This window comes from Meles meles, chromosome 21 (genome assembly GCF_922984935.1).
Source record: "Meles meles chromosome 21, mMelMel3.1 paternal haplotype, whole genome shotgun sequence".
Classification (NCBI taxonomy): domain Eukaryota; kingdom Metazoa; phylum Chordata; class Mammalia; order Carnivora; family Mustelidae; genus Meles; species Meles meles.
Window position 1 is genome coordinate 24,075,473 of NC_060086.1, and position 17,590 is coordinate 24,093,062.

General features: G+C 47.2%; 1 protein-coding gene across 1 annotated transcript in view; it reads right to left on the minus strand.

The window, feature by feature from the left end:
• Positions 1–17,590, minus strand: part of LOC123933383 — a 348,492-nt gene that overhangs the window by 325,303 nt on the left and 5,599 nt on the right. The window contains exon 6 of the mRNA XM_045992480.1: positions 17,362–17,511. Coding sequence (XP_045848436.1) covers positions 17,362–17,511 — 150 coding nt within the window. The remainder of the gene's footprint in view (positions 1–17,361; positions 17,512–17,590) is intronic.

The following is a 17,590-nucleotide window of genomic DNA, read 5'->3' on the forward strand; positions in this document are numbered from 1 at the left end:
GCTCTAGGATTTGGTACCGTCTCACTGTGGGACAGGCGGCCCAATGATGACAGACACTGCCCATCCCACAACTCATGGGAGCGGGGCTCAGAGCCAGATTTCATTTCACTTAGGAAAATGAAGAAGTGTGAAGTTTTCTGCACCATAATACTGTGAAGCAAATTCATGCCTGAGTCACACATAATCTGTGGCTGAGTCAGCAGGACAGCCCAAGTCCTCAAACATTCAGAGCATCTAAAGCACAAGGTCTGTGGGCTTTTCTGCATACGGCTGCCTCCAGGTCTTCACTCCCATAGCCTCCACCCTGAAGCACCACGACCCATAGGCTTCCCATTTGCATATGTCTTCTTGAGAACATACTAAGAATTTCCAGGGGCCAGAAGCCAAGAGAACTAATAATACAAAAGCCACCAATTCTAAACCTCTGAACGGGATAGGATTTATAGGGATAATAGTCCAACTGCTTCATTCGAGCGGGAAGAAAGTACAGCCTAGGTGGGAAGTGGGCAGGGCGGACTTGGTCAAGGTCAGACACTGGTGGTCAGGTCTCTAACTAGAAGGCACCTCTTTTTCCATCTCCTGGACATCTCAGATGTCATGGCAGCTGGCTCCTCAGCACTGTCAACCTGACACCTTTCCCTTTCCAAATAAACCACACAATTTGCAACACGCCAGGCAGAGTCTTTCGAGCTGGAGAACATGCAGATATCGAACTGGAGACATTCCAACCCTACAGAGAAGAAATTGCCTTTACCAGAATTATGCACATGTGTGTCATCCATGTCGATACTTACCAAGCCCACATCCCAGTGTGGCTGTGTCACTCACGTACATCTGCACACGCATATCCACACGGAGAGAGGGAGGCCGCAAAACCTGTCATTCTGTCATTCTGCTCTGCCACGTCCTGGGGATCACATCCCAGTCTTCCTACGTCCCCACTCATTGGAGAGGCCCCTTGTTCTGTGTTTCAAACACACTCTTTTTTCTGTGTTCCGAGAGACAGAACAAGATCAGGGCTGTACAATGCAACAAAGTGTCAACAAAATGCGATATCATGCAAGCGCCTCTGAAGAGGACCACAGCAGAGTCCACATCCATAAGCACTAGGGGCGCTGACATCGCACGCCATCTCTCAGCAGTCTGCCCGCGGCACGCTGGGGGCTGCACAGCCCTCTAGGACCACACCGAAGGCGACAGAGCCAGGATTAAGAAGACCGCGAAGCCAAGTGGTATGTGAAAGGCAGAAAACGTAGAAGCAAGTCTGAGATAGGGTCAAATACCCAGGCAGGTCACTGCACATTGCCTGACACACAGGTACTCGGTGTGTACTTGTTGGATGGATGGAGAAATGGGTGAAGAGATGCATGGGCAGGTACCATAGAAAATTCTGTACCCTGTCCCCACTGTCACTCCTGGAACTCAACCCCTGGCACAGCAGTCAGCGTAACGTGGATCTTCAAACTATAAAAAGCCAGTGCGATGGCTGACTGGATAGAGGAGTAAGTGATTCTGATTCTTCTCCATCCATTTTCAAAAGTGAGTGTTTCCTCCAAGCAACATTTGGGGTTAAGTAAAGTAAGGCCTGGGGAGGGAGAGGAACCAGCATTCATTGGTATTTATTCCACGCTGAACGTGTGCGTGTGCCCTCACACTGAATTCTCAAAAGACATCTGTGAGCAGCTTCTATTATTATCTTCTGCATTTCAGACTGGATAAACCTGAGCCACAGAGAGATGGAGTACCTTGCCCAAGATGACTTGCTCAAGACACCAAATGGAGAGCAAGGATCTGAACCAGGGCCATCTGACTTGCTTCCAATCATGCCGCACTGTACAATGCTTCCCCCGAGTGCAGTGCGCTGTGGAGGCCTGGTTTATGGAACAGTAGGGAGAAGGAGCTCTGGCCGCTCTGATTCAAGATCCCAGAGGTATCCTGCACTGCTTCCCCCGACCTTGACTCCTAAGACACCACCCTGGACCCACAGAGCCCCAGGAAGCATGCTGTGAAAACTGCTGTTCTGTGGGATAGTCCAGGGCCCTTGCCTGTGCTGAGACGCTTCCCAGGCACAACAGTTTCCAACCCACAGGGAAATAAGCAGTGGGTAGGACACGGTGTAAAGCATCCAGACAGACCTGGGCTTTGTTGCCTCACCATGTGGAGCGTCGGCTTCCTCAGATGTCGAACAGGAAAAATAACACCTTTGGAAGGGTGACTGAGGATGAAAGGAAATGACGCACGTGGAGTGCTTGGCTCTGTGCAGTGTCTATCTAAGTGCTCCCTGAAGGTCAGCTGATGGTCATGGTCATGGAGGAAGCCACAGAATAGCCTCATTTTCTGAACCCTCATAGGTGGCAACTCCTTTTGTCTCTTTGACAGCTAAGATGGTAAAAGAGAATTTGGTTTGATTTAGAATGCCAACTCTTGGAGTCACTATCTGAGGGACCCTGGGCCAGTCATGTCACTGCTCTGAGCTTTCCTTTCTGTTTACTTAAATGGGGAAAAGACGCCCTACCTTAGGTTGTGAGAATCAGATTAAATGAAGGATTCCGCTCCGGAGCAAGAGCCCATAGCACACGTCTTGGTGACCTATTTCTCAGGGACCTGGAGGCTTGGAGGGACAGCTGACAGCCCCACCCTCACGAAGTCCACAGGTGTGTCCTCAAAAAGAGCTCCCACCCACTTCTCACCCCCGCGTTTACCACCCTTGCGTAGGACTAACTGATGTTTAGCTCCTTTCCTGCACTGACATTTTATTCTATAAGCTTTCTTCTCTCTGCCATGGACACTGCCTGAACTATTCGAGACCAGTCCCTGCTTTAAAAATAATGATAAAACTGCCTGTCAGTGGAAATAAGCCCCACACACTATGTCACCAACAGAAGCAGGAGAATCTCTGAGACACCTCTGTGAGTTCGTGCGGCATGCAAGATGAAACTCCATCTCGGCTCAGTCATACACGCTCTGAAACCATATTGCAGGGGTGGAATTTTCAGTTGTTCACCCGGTCGACATGAAGGTGAGGGAGACCTGGACAAGCGGGCAGAAGTCTGCCCATTAGAAGTCAGGGGCTCTGAGCTGCCAACGGCCTGGCACGCCCTGACCACTTCAGACACGCAGCACACGGGGCAAACGTGCAGACTCTGGAGGCAGAATCCCCAGGTTCAAACCCAGCTCCATCACTTGCTAGATGAGTGGAGCAAACTTCATCTCACTGTTCCTCAGTTTCCCCCTCTGTGAAATGGGGTGAACGACGGAGCCCATACTATCGGTTACTGTGAGGAACAAAGAAGTCAAAGCATGCAGTTCATGCAGTCACTGGTGTGTAGGAAATGTTTAGTAATCTGAATAGGAAGAGTTACACAAGGCCTTTCCAGAAGTACTGGTGTGTAGGAAATGTTTAGTAATCTGAATGGGAAGAGTTACACAAGGCCTTTCCAGAAGTATCTAGATGTTCTGTTGCTCATTGGACACAGCCCAAACTCAGGAGCATCTGTGCATGACCCCGTACACTGTGGTCTCTGATGCTCCGTCCCTGCAGCCATGCCTCTTGCTTCTGGCATCTTCCCTCATTCCTGCACGACATGCAGTTCCCCTACATGTCCCCACTCTCTCTTCCCTTCCTCACAACTACTGGCACTTACAAATTCCTGCTCATCTTCTCCAGAACCCCCTCCCAACCTCCCCAGCATGCAGGAAGACTGGATTAGGGGCTACAAGAAGAATCTCCACGCAGGCATGAGGCTTGGTCCTCTTGGGCGATGACAGTCCTGGGAAACTGCCCTTTGGTTCACCTCACCCCCTGTCAACACAGAAGAATGTGCTAGGTGTCGCCAGGGAGCCATCCTGGGTGGGCAGGCAGCCAAAGGGTCAGCTTCTCCCAACATGTGAAGAGGGATCAGGTTGTCCATGGTGAGGACCAAAGGAAGTTTCCTTGAGGACCTGAGGGGATCCAGTCTCTGCTCGGACAGTATCATTGGCAGCTGGGTGCCTTCATGAGAACCTGGGAGCTACACATCCTGTACAGAATTTTTCTCCTTCCATAAGATACTGTATCGTTTACTCACAACATCTGGCTTCCTCTCCTCCAAACACACCAACGTCACCTCCATTACAACACCCAGTGCCTCTCTTCCAGGAGCCCCCGGCACCCTTGCATTTCTTCTCTTACACTCCTTCTCATGCTGTATATGCCACGTGTGGAAGAATGTGGGTTCAAGAACCAGACTGCTGGATGCCAATTCCCGATTCTCCGTTTACCAGCTGTGTGACACCAGGCAAGTTCCCTAACCTCTCTGCACTTTGGTTTCCTCATCTGTACAATAATACTAAGAACCCCTTTGTCGTACTGTTCTTGTGAGGGCTAAGTGAGTTCATTCATGGGAAGCATTTGGAATAGCAGGTGGGATGCAGAACTTGTTCAATAAACACTGGCAACGAGTCGTAGGACTACTAACTTGTATCTATAAGCCCTTCCCCCCGGGGCTGTGAGATCCAAGAGGCTAGTGGCTACCTGCAGGGTTCATCCTTTGCCCCAGCACAAGAGATGACACAAAGCAGGTACTCAGTAAATACCTGTGGAAGTCAGAGGAAGACAAAGAAGAGAGGAGGGGAGGGTTGGAGTAGGCAGAGTGGAGGACAGGAATGCCTTGAAGGTTGTTTAACGCAACCTCTGTATTACAAATAGAAAACTATCTAGAACCGAAGAAAGCCAGATGAATCAATTTCCACCCTAGCGGAACTGATTACCTTCTTCAGTCTGCCAGAATCACAGAACTATTCTCCATCATTACATATTCATCATTCCTTCTACTGAGTTCATTGTCTGTTTTCTGGAAGAGAGGGACTAGGACACATGAGCAATTCCTTAAAGGACACGCTGGACGGCACAACGGACTCCCTCCATTGGCCCGGGATCCAGCTGCTCCTTCCAAGAGCTTCTCCATGGGGACATGTTAATCCCAGCTGCTCCCTCTAGAGGCCCGCCATAAGCCAGGGGTCACCTCAACACTGACCCTGCAGTCCCCAGATCAGCCTCAGCTTTGCACACGGAATCCCTGATTTTACTATCAAGGGACCTTTTTTCAGTTGCACGTTCACATGACTCAAGTTCTCAAGATGAATGTTTACAGCCAAAAAGTTCATTAAATAGGGTTTCAGTGCAAAATCCTCATCATATGGGTTAGGATCCTCTAACTCCACACAAACAGCACTTTCTCTCCCTGTCACCAGCCACGTAACATTCAAAGGACACGTGACAATCAGCCACTTGGAGCTGCAGGACTTGGGTGAATCGAGTCTCAGCAGCACCAAGAGAAGATGGACTGACGCATCCATCTTAGAGGAACAGATGGCCTGGCCTCATACTGCTTCCGCCTCACTCGGGGACACTTCTGTGACTCTGTGCTACACCCACTGGTACTATTGCTGACTAGCTCCGTACAGGGGTCCTGGACAATCCCTTTGGGGGTGAGGCTAGGAGCCTCCACACTAATACTTCTTTCTCTCAAGTGGTTTTTTTCACTTGTCACCAGATAGTTGCTAACACAGTTGAAGCTTAAAGGTCTTCCTTAAATCTAAAACTGACTATGCAAGTTATTTTAATGGTATGATGCTCGAGGGGAGATACAGTTGTGTGTTGAGATGTAAGCGGGTGCTTGACTCTCAGAATTATGTAATGTTCAGGATTGCTTTTTTTTTAAAAGATTTTTATTTTTATTATTTATTTGAGAAAGAGAGCATGAGAGGGAGGCGGGTCAGAGGGAGAAACAGACTTCCCACTGAGCAGGGAGCCCGATGAGGGACTGCAGCCAGGGACTCCAGGACCATGACCTGAGCTGAAAGCAGTCTCTTAACCAACTGAGCCACCCAGGTGCCCCGAAGATTCCTCTTTTTCTAAGCCCGGCCAGCCCCACTCTGGTAACCATAGTCACCATTAATTAAGGTTAGGTACACTCTGATGGCCAGTACTCCAGGGCAGCCAGAAACACTGGGATGCCCACCCAGTTCTTTCCACTACTACACAGTGTTCTCTCACACTGAGGCCCACTGATACAAAGTCTGATCTTCACTGACTGGACACAGAGACATCTCAAGCTTCCTTGGGGTCTCAAAAAGTTAAAATGGTCAGTCTGAAGATCAGAAAATTATAGCTCTCTACTCCCCTCATTGATAGGGATCTTCTTCCTCACTGGGTTTAGGGAACTTGGGGTATCGTTAAAGTTCATGTATATTTAATCTACACCTTACACATCCGCAGTCACTGCACAAAGCCCATCTGCTTGGTAAGAAGAGAACCTGCTTCCAACTCCTCTGTGGGTACCAGAAAGGTAGTCCTTTTTTTTTTTTTTTAAAGATTTTATTTATTTATTTGACAGACAGAGATCACAAGTAGGGAGACAGGCAGGCAGAGAGAGAGAGGAAGGGAAGCAGGCTCCCTGCTGAGCAGAGAGCCCGATACGGGACTCGATCCCAGGACCCTGGGATCACGACCTGAGCCGAAGGCAGAGGCTTTAACCCACTGAGCCACCCAGGCGCCCCAGAAAGATAGTGCTTAATCAAACTGATGCACTGACATGACCTTTTAAAGGTCAACTCTCTTGGATATTACTTGAATACATGTATTTTTAAAATACAACGTTCTCCCTCTAATCTGTAATTCTTTCATAGCTCTAAGTAATTGGAAATCTGTATCACTTGCCAGAAAGAGAAGGCAAAAAAATACAAATAATATAACACCCTTAAACTGTCAAGGCATACTGTTGTTTGCTAAAGGCACTGAAACCGAAATCTGCTCCCTCATTGCAAATGACGGTATAGACAAAAGGTTGATATCCAGGATCTATAAAGAACTCCTCAAACTCAACACACACAAAACAGATAATCATATCCAAAAAATGGGCAGAAGATATGAACAGACACTTCTCCAATGAAGACATACAAATGGCTATCAGACACATGAAAAAATGCTCATCATCACTAGCTATCAGGGAGATTCAAATTAAAACCACATTGAGATACCACCTGACACCAGTTAGAATGACCAAAATTAGCAAGACAGGAAACAACATGTGTTGGAGAGGTTGTGGAGAAAGGGGAACCCTCTTACACTGTTGGTGGGAATGCATCTTGGTGCAGCCACTTTGGAGGACAGTGTGGAGATTCCTCAAGAAATTAAAAATAGAACTTCCCTATGACCCTGCAATTGCACTACTAGGTATTTACCCCAAAGATACAGATGTAGTGAAAAGAAGAGCCATCTGTACCCCAATGTTTATAGCAGCAATGGCCACGGTCGCCAAACTGTGGAAAGAACCAAGATGCCCTTCAACGGATGAATGGATAAGGAAGATATGGTCCATATACACGTTGGAGTATTATGCCTCCATCAGAAAGGATGAATACCCAACTTTTGTAGCAACATGGACATGACTGGAAGAGATTATGCTGAGTGAAATAAGTTAAGCAGAGAGAGTATGTATCATACTCTCATCACTCATACTCATCATCATCATAGTCAAGTATCATATGGTTTCACTTATTTGTGGAGCATAACAAATAACATGGAGGACATGGGGAGATGGAGAGGAGAAGGGAGTTGAGGGGAAATTGGAAGGGGAGATGAACCATGAGAGACTATGGACTCTGAAAAACAACCTGAGGGTTTTGAATGGGCGGGGGGTGGGAGGTTGGGGAACCAGGTGGTAGGTAATAGGGAGGGCACATATTGCATAGAGCACAGGGTGTGGTTCAAAAACAATGAATACTGTTACGCTGAAAAGAAATTTTTTAAAAAGTGAAAAAAAATAAAAAATCACTTAGAAAAGTGTTAAAGATGCAGTAGCCTAGACTGAGACGCCCTCGATGCTATCAAATCATCAGAGGAACTGGAAAAGAACTTTGTGTGAGAAATAAAATCCTGCCCATGGAAGAGGGGGACTTGGTGTTCTTTAAATGCTGCTAGAATGCACCCTCTCAAATCACCTCACATACCATGACTGGACATGCCCCACTCTCTAGGAATTTTTTTATGCCAATGAAAACAAAATATTCAAACAGCACCAGCTATAAGTCTCTACATCCAACCCCACATTAGAGACAGTCATAGCAATACAAAGTCCACTGGTTACCTCACCAGGATAAAGGCCATCTTTTTTTTTTTTTAAGATTTTATTTATTTATTTGTTTGTTTGTTTATTTATTTATTTATTTATTTATTTATTTGACAGCGAGAGAGAGAGAGATCACAAGTAGGCAGAGAGGCAGGCAGAGAGAGAGAGAGGGAAGCAGGCTCCCTGCCGAGCAGAGAGCCCAATGTGCGACTTGATCCCAGGACCCCTAAGATCATGACCTGAGCCGAGCAGCGGCCCAACCCACTGAGCCATCCAGGCGCCCCGATAAAGGCCATCTTTGAAAAAGTGATGATGAACATGATACTCAGTGATGAAAGAGAAAATGCCTTTTCCTTAAGATCAGAAACAAGGTAAAGATCCCCACTTTTACCACTTCTACTCACCACAGAATCGGAAAATTCTAGCCAGACCTATTAGGCAGGAAAAAGAAATAAACGGCATCCAGACTGGAAAGGAAGAAGAAAAATCACTCCTGCTTGCATTCTTATACGTAGAATGCCCTAAAGATTCCAGTACACATGCACACACACACAATTAACATATTAGACTTAATTAATTCATCCAAGTTGTAGGATACACAATCAACATTCAAAAATCACTTGCATTCCCTTGCACTACCAATGAACAACCTGAAAAAGAAATTCAGAAACAATTCCACTTACAATAACATGAAAAAGAATAAAATATTTAGGAATAAACTTAACCAAGAAGGTGAAAGGCTTGTACACTGTGTTTAAAAAGAGACAGCATGCCCCAAAGGGGGTCACTTGTACTAAACCCCAACATCAGCAAACCAAGATCGAACACCTAAACTAACCACCATTTCAACCCCCCAGGAATGCAAACTTTAACCAGTCACCATGGAATTAGAAGGTCAGCACTAAAGAGATGATTCACCCATTTGACTCCTTCTGTTCCCCATAAGAAGGTGACCTCCTCTAAGACAAGGCATTCTTTGGTAATCATTTCCTTTTTCCACTCCCTTTCCACCTTTAAAAACCTTTCCTTTCCCACAGCTCAGCAGAGTTCCTTTCTACTTGCTAGAGGGGATGCTGCCTGTCTCCTGAATTGCTGAGTAAAGCCACTTTGATGTTTAAATGGACTCGGGTGAATCTTCCTGTTTCACAGATTTGATGGCACCACTGGGACCGCAGGAGACTTCCAAGAGCTTCAGGGACAAGAAACACAGGCAAGGTACCCCACAGACCCTTTGAGTTCACGGCCTTCTTCATCACTTCCAAGGGCTGTGGGTAGGCTCACAGTTGATTCTGAGATCCACTCTCTTTGGGTCAAGCTCAGAGCATTCGTCCAGCTTTGGGGATTCATTCCGTTTGGCAGAGGAAAGCTCTCCTGTTGACTCTTTTATGGTACTTAAAGAGCAATTTGGTTGCACTTAATTGCTACCTTAAATTAACAGCTGCCTGAGCCTCGAGAGCTTACCATCAGGGCCAGAGTGGAGGAAGAGATGACAGTGGGCTTCCAGTGGGACTGAGTGGTCTCAAACATGACCAGCTTAGGGGAAAGCACCCATCCCCTCAGAATTCCCAGGTGGAAAGCAAAACTCTCCAAACCCATGATCTCAGTGGCTTGTCTGCACGGCTTTCCACAACCTGTCCTTCTTTGAGGAAGGTTGTTTAAATTCCTTCCCAACTCTTCCCAGAGGGTTTGAAAATCAAGAGGTTTTGAAATAACTGAGCCTCGTCTTCAACATCCATTCACTATGTATTTATTCAGTATCTACTCTCTGGCAGGCACTGGGCCAGGCATGAGAGAGAGAGAGATGGCAGTGCATCACCAGAGAAGGGTGCTGCGCTTAGGAGGGCTGCGGTCTAGCTGGGATGGCAGACATCCTCAATCACTACGTGCACACTAAGTAGTCACTACCGGGGTGCCTGCGGGACTCGGTTGGTTAAGTGTCTGCCTTCGGCTCAGGTCATGATCCCAGGGTCCTGGGACTGAGCCCTGCAGAGGCACCCTGCTCAGGGGGAACCTGCTTCTCCCTCTCCCTCTGACCCTCCCCCCTGCTTGTGCTCTCTCACTCTCTCTCTCAAACAAATAAAATCTTCAAAAATAATAATAATAATAATTAGTCGTTATCTCAGTACTATAAATAAGAAGTACAAACTGCTTAGCAGGGTGTCTTAGTCCATTTGAGCTCTTGTAACAAAATACCACAGACTTGGTGACTTAGAAACAACAGAAATCTACTTCTCCCAGTTCTGGAAACCGGATGTCCAAGATCAGGGGGCAGGTATGGTCAAGTCAGGGCCATCTTCAGAGGCACAGACTTCTCCTTGTATTCTCACAGGATCAAAGGGGCTAGGTAGATCTCTGGGCTCTCTTTTCTAAGAGCACTAATCCCATTCATAAGGGCTCCACCCTCATGACCTTTTGCTGGAGTTTTCCAGGAAGAACCGTGAAGCCTAATGGAGACAAACCGATGGTCCCGCAGAGACCACAAGCCCCTCCTTCATGGCTCGGCTGTCTGGCTGGTACCATCCTGGGTGGAGGCTAAGCAAGTGGAATCTGGGGAGACACGATTCAGTCTAGTGATGTCGCAAGATTGTGCTTAGACATGGTGATTCTGAGAGAAGGATTTAAACAGTCCCCCTTCACTGTGGCTCCTCACACTCCTCACCACTCAGCCTGGCCACCCAAACTGCCACCCCAGGGTAGAACGCAGGCCCTGGAGGAGCAGAGAAGGGGCAGGACAGGGCGGTGCTCAGGAGACTGGCTCTGGTTTTGCAAAACTGCTCTCCTACTTGCTAGCTGTGCGCAGCTACTGGGCTGCTCTTGGCCTCATGCTCTGGGGGGATGATCATAGTGGCTCCTGCTGGCATGCTTGGGAAATCAAGTGACTTAATCCAGGTACAGTTTGTAAAACTGTCCTTCCAGTACTAAGTACTCAGTGAAAGACCAGACACACATGTACTCCCATGGTTGTGGCAGTATTGTTCACAAGAGCCAAGGAAACCAGCCAAGTGTCCATCAATGGATGAGTGAATAAAGATGTAGTAGAGAGCTACAATGGACTATGATTCAGCCAGGGAAAGTCTGCCATTTACAACAACAAGGAAGATCTTGAGGACATCGTGCTAAGATAAGTCAGACAGACAAAGACAAATACTGTATGGTAGCTCTATTTTTAAGACTTTATTTACTTATTTAGAGACAGAAAGAGAGAGAGGGAGAGAGGAGAAAGAGAGAGGGAGAGAAAAAATCTCAAGCAGATTCCACACTGAGCTTGGAGCCCAATGCAGGGCTTCATCTCAGAACCCTAAGATCATGGCCTGAGCTGAAATCAAGAGTTAGAACCCTAACCGACTGAGCCACCCAGGTGCCCCTGAATGGTACCCCTCTATGTGGCATCTAAAAACAAAAACAAAAACAAACCTGTAAAAACAGAGTGAAGTTGTGATTACCAAGGGCTGGGGCGGGGAAATGGGAGAGGTGTTTTTGAAGGCACGTAGTGTACCTGAAGGATAAATAAGTCCCAGAGACCTAATACACAGTATGGTGATTACAGTCCACAATGGTATCAGAAACATTAAACTTGCTGAGAGACTAGATCTTAATTGTTCTGAACACAAGAAGAAATAAGAATTATGGGGGTGCCTGGGTGGCTTAGTGGGTTAAGCCTCTGCCTTTGGCTCAGGTCATAGTCTCAGGGTCCTGGGATCTAGCCCCACGTCAGGCTCTCAACTCAGCAGGGAGCCTGCTTCCCTTCCTCTCTCTCTGCCTGCCTCTCTGCCTACTTGTGATCTCAGTCTGTCAAATAAATAAATAAATAAATAAAATCTTTAAAAAAAAGGAAATAAGAATTATGTAACATGATAGAAGTGTTAGCTAACAGTACAATGTCAACTGTATTGCAATACAAAAGTATCAAGTCACCTTAAAGTGACACCATGTTCTCTGTCAAATAATACATCTAAAAATAAATAGTAGTTGTTCTAACACAATTCTGGACCCACAGGGCTGAGCATACAGTCTGGTTCATGACTGGCGGTCTATACAGAGTTGTTTAATATCATTTGATGTTGACACCACCACCACCATCGTCGTCATCACTGAGCCCTTCCCATTCTAATTGTTTGGGAAGCATTTTGCAGACCCTTGATTTCTTGGCGTGTGCTGAAGGAAAAACTCTAAGTAGATACGTCCACCCAGTTTTTCTCAGAGACTCAGAACGTTCAGAAGCACATTTTGGTCTGGCGGTTGGATATGGACAGTGGCAAAGCAAAGGAGAAAGGAAGAATGAACTGGGAGAAAAGGTTCTCCTGAGAACAAACGCCAAAATGTTTGATGTGTCAGGAATGGTCTACGTCCATATGACACCTTTTTATGTCTAGCTCAGCTAAGTCAGTTAATTAGTTTTACCTCAGGGATGATGGTCCTTCCTTTCTCCCTACTTCTTTCCTTCCTTTCTTCCCTCTTTTCTTTTGGTTCTTCGTCCTTTCTTTTCTTCTTTCTTTCCTTCCAAAGGAGAAAGATCAAGAGTTGAAGAGCTGGGCGCCTGGGTGGCTCAGTGGTTTAAGCCGCTGCCTTCGGCTCAGGTCATGATCTCAGGGTCCTGGGATCGAGTCCCGCATCGGGCTCCCTGCTCGGCAGGGAGCCTGCTTCCCTCTCACTCTCTCTGCCTGCTTCTCTGCCTACTTGTGATCTCTCTCTGTCAAATAAATAAATAAAATCTTTAAAAAAAAAAAAAAAGAGTTGAAGAGCTAAGAGATACACAATCAGGCCAATACCCAGACAAACCAGTAGACCAAACACCAATTGAACAAGCAATTCCCTAAAAGCCAGTTGGCTAAATTTCCCATCCAGCAATCATCATTCCCTGAATTCACCTAAACCCTGAGATAGAGCTGAAGATGGAAAAATAGAGACAAACAAACGCGACAAGGCCCTTGGAGAATGGAAGTAATCAAGCCTTGCTTAGAGAGTTGTTCAAAGACCGTGCCTACAGCTGACGGAGAAGTGCGGGGAGGGAGGTTGGGTTTTTTCAACAGACCCAAAGGGAAATGGGCATTGGAGGCTTTAAATAGGAAGGATGTAGGGACGCCTGGGTGCCTCTGTCATTTCAGCGGCTACCTTCGCCTCAGGTCATGACCCCAGGGTCCTGGGATAGAGTCCCACATCGGGCTCCTTGCTCAGCAGGGAGCCCACCTCTCCCTCTCCCTGCTTGTGCGTGTGCACGTGCGCGCTCTCTCTCTGACAAATAAATCAAATCATTAAGGAAAATAGGAAGGACTATAAATCAAAAGAAAACCTCAAGCAAGACCAGGAGACTGGACACACTCCCTCAGAACACTCTAAACATGGTGGGAAGACCAGCGCAAATAATTTAGACAAATCCCACGCATGGAATAGGAGGCAGACACCAACACAGAGATGGATTTTTTCTCCAGAATGAGTAGGGCACAGGGTCACAACCTCTACATGGGAGATTTTCTCCAACTGACTTTAAATTCTTTCTTCCATTCTACACAAGTGGTATAAAGTGACCTAGGATCCTAACAACCCATAAACTATGGAGATTTTCTTCTTTTTCCTAATTTCCATGTTTCCTCCTTCCCCAGATAACACTATGTCTGTTATGTGACCCCTATCAATGGAGACATTCATGAAGCCTACTAGTTAAAAGTATGCGTTCAATGGAGTTCCTGACTGACTCAGTTGGTGAAGCATCTCACTCTTGGTTTCAACTCAGGTCATGAACTCAGGGTGGTAGGATCAAGCCCTGTGTTGGACTCCACGCTCAGCAGGGTGTCTCCATCTAAACCTCCTCCCACCTAGTCATTCTCCATACAAATGGATCTCTAAAAAAAAGTGTGGATTCAAGAGAAAACCCGCTTATTCAAGTCACGTCAACCTTCTCTGATTTAATTTCCTCATCTATATAATGGGAATAAGATAATAAGAGCACCAAATTCATAGGATGGATGTGAGCATTCAATAAACAACTATTTAAATTTCTTAGAACAGGAGCACCTGGGTGGTTCACTTCGGTAAGCTTCCCACTCTTGTTTTCAGCTCGGACCATGACTTCATGGTTGAGAGATCGAGACCCACAATGGGCTCTGTGCTCAGCGTGGTGTCTGCTGGGGATTCTCTCCCTCCCTCCCCTCCTCCCACCACCCGCCTGCTTCTCCCTTTCTCTCTGCTGTTCCCCCTGCTTAAGCTCTCTGGCTCGTTCTCTGTTAAATGCATAAAATTTACAAACAAAACAAAACAAAAGAAAAAACAGTCCATAACTTTTTTTAAATTAATTTTATTTTATTTTTTAAAAATTTATTTATTTGACAGAGAGAGATCACAAGTAGGCAGGGAGGCAGGCAGAGAGAGAAGAGGAAGCAGGCTCCCTGCTGAGCAGAGAGCTCGATGCCTGGCTGGATCCAAGGACCTTGGGACCATGATCTGAGCTGAAGGCAGAGGCTTTAACCCACTGAGTCACCCAGGCACCCCAATCCATAACTTTCTGACAAGAGCTAAGGGTGTCAGACATTACACCAAACATGCAGATCACGATATCCCAGACCCTGAAGGGCACAGCCCTGCTACATGTCATCGAACATTAGTTTATGGGTTCTCCCAATCTCGCTGAATGTTTTTTCAGATAATGGAAAGCCCAGTGCCAAAAGAGCTGTCATGAAACGCATCTAGATGGTAAACATGCTTGGTCCTTGTACTGACTCCGTGAGTCTAGAGTAGGACCCAAGCAAATGTCATTTCTTTAAAAAATCCCCACAGGGGGCACTTGGGTGGCTCAGTGGGTTAAGGCTTCTGCTTTCTGCTGGGGTCATGGTCTCAGGGTCCTGGGATCCAACACTGCATCCGGCTCTCTGCTCAGCAGGGAGCCTGCTTCCCCCTCTCTCTGCCTGCCTCTGCCTACTTGTGATCTCTCACTGTCAAATGAACAAACTCTTTAAAAAAAAAAAAAAGACAAAAAAAAAAGTCCTTCATGCTTTGCTGATTTGCACTGGGTTGGGTACAACTATTTAGTCTCTGCATTTCCAAACCCAGACTTCCCCTACAATGTTTGGGCTGCAGACACAGGAAGGCATTGGAAACTGAGACAGAGAAGAACAGAGAAATTATAAAAACTCCCAGAGAAAACCGACTGCAGCGCGAGGCCAGATCCCAGGGTGGGTGGCTGTGGCGGCAGCTAGCCATCCGGGGCCCTGCCTGAGGGCCGCCCCCCTGCATGCTGCGCCCTTCACAGACCAGGTGCGTGCCTTCCAGGAGCAGGTGGACAAGCTGGAGCACCTGCAGGTGCACTTGGTTGCTTCAAAGCCATCCCACTCTTCACGCCTGACTCCTGTGGCCTCTCCGACCCAGCGCACGCGGAACGCCTGCAGGAGAAGGCGCAGGTGGCCCTCACGGAGCATGTGCGGGCCCAGTCCCCATCCCAGCCCCAGCACCTCGGGAGTCCGCTGCTGCAGCTCCCGGCCCCACGCGCCCTCCAAGCCTCCCTCAACTCCCAGCTGTTCTTCATGCGCCTGGTGGGCAAGACGCCCTCCGAGACGCTGATCCGAGACATGCTGCTGTCAGCAAGTACCTTCAATTGGCCCTACGGCTCTGGCCAGTGACATCGCTTGCTGGACACACCACAGCTGGGTCAGCACACCTCAAGGGACACGGATGCTTCGGCCTCCCACGGGGCTCCCAAACGGAGGACCTTGGCTTCTCTCCTCAGACTCCTATTTTTTAAAAGACTGTGAAACATTTGTCTCCTCTGGTTTTTTTTTTTTTTTTAATAAGCACGATACCAAAGAGAGTGTCAGGCTCCAGCCTTGGCCTCCCCAGAACTCCTGGCCAGAATAGAGGGCCAGGGACTGAGGGGCCCATTCCTGGGACAGCCTGGAACTCAGCACCCCAAGCATGAACTTTTGGTGCCGGTGGGGTTGGCTTCCCTTGGGGAACGACCTGCCGTTTGGACTAGAGGGGCCAGTGTAGCAATGCGCCAGGCAGATTGTCTGGATCCGGAACCCACGTTGGACACTATATGATGAATGAATCAAAGTCAATAATAAAGATGTTTCCTACCTGAGAACAAAAAGAAAACCGGAACAAAAAACCTATCCCATAGAGAGTCAAGAAAAGCCAAGCTCTGGTTATACTACTTCTCTGTCCTTATTCTGTGCTTCAGTTACTCTACAGTCAATTTACTTTAAGTAAGCAAGTTTGCACAAATGGTTACCAACAAATAATAAATCAATTTATCAGGAAATTTTAAGGACACCTAATTGGGACATGGTTCTGAAAAGCATTTTATTTCCCTCTCATCATTTCAATGGCACTGCAGATTCTCTGGGCAAATAACTGTCCATTTGAGAAAAAATTATTTCTAGTTCAACAGTGTGACACACGTGGTCAGCAGCACCTGAAAGCTGTTCACAAATGTCACCGCGGACTGCCTCCGAGTCTTCAAAACTTATCCATGTGTTTATTTATTTCTGGAACCAACCACCACTGACTCCTACTACCTGTCAGACATGGCGCTAAGTGTTTTATTCATGTTAAATATCACTTCATCTTCACGATCATCTATGAAGTGGGATTATCATCATCCCCATTTCTCCCATCAGGAAACTGAGACGTACAATGCTTTAGCAACACGGCTCATAAGAGGCAGAGCTAGGATCTGCTTGGGTCTGGACCCCATGTTTTCAGTCACTATGATTAGTTTCCAAGACCCTACAAAAAGTCCAAGTCTTCATCCCAAACCTTGATTTTCCCCATCCTACAGTCCCCACGTGGCCCCAGCTTCAAGGACGTTCTCTCAATTCCTTGAACAGTCCACATCCTTCTCGGCTCTAACTTAACACCTTCCCACATCTGCCTTGATTTCTTAGCCTCCTGGTCTCAGCTTAAAGATTACTCAGGAAATTACAAACTCTGATGCACCCTGTACTTCTCAGCACTCAATGCAAAACAGTAATGACGAATATCACAGGTCATTATTTCCTTCCTGTCTTTTCCCGCCAGGTGGTGAGTCCCTCACACATCCTGTCAGTCCTATTTATCATGCATTCCAATCACTGATACACACAACCCACCCAAAAAGAAGGCCATTCCCCCTACACACACACACACACACACACACACACACACACACACCCTGACTGGCCTGATCTCGGTGCACGGTGGGGATCCTGACACCCCATAGTGGAATGTAACCTACTCAAGAAGGAGAACGGAACTTCTCCCTCATCAACACTACACTTACTGGCTTCAAGTCGGTCTTGTAGCAGGACTTGAGCCAAACAAGGCTGAACCTCATCTGCCTGGTTCGGCCGCATTTCCACTCTCGCTGTCTCCAGGCCGGGCACATAATTAGCAGCTCCGTAAATGAATCCCCGTTCTGGGCTCTTCACAGCTGTGAAATGAGGGGCTCACAAGCTGACAGCGACCTTTTGGCAAACCAGTGTATTCCTGAGACACAGGGCCACCTCCCA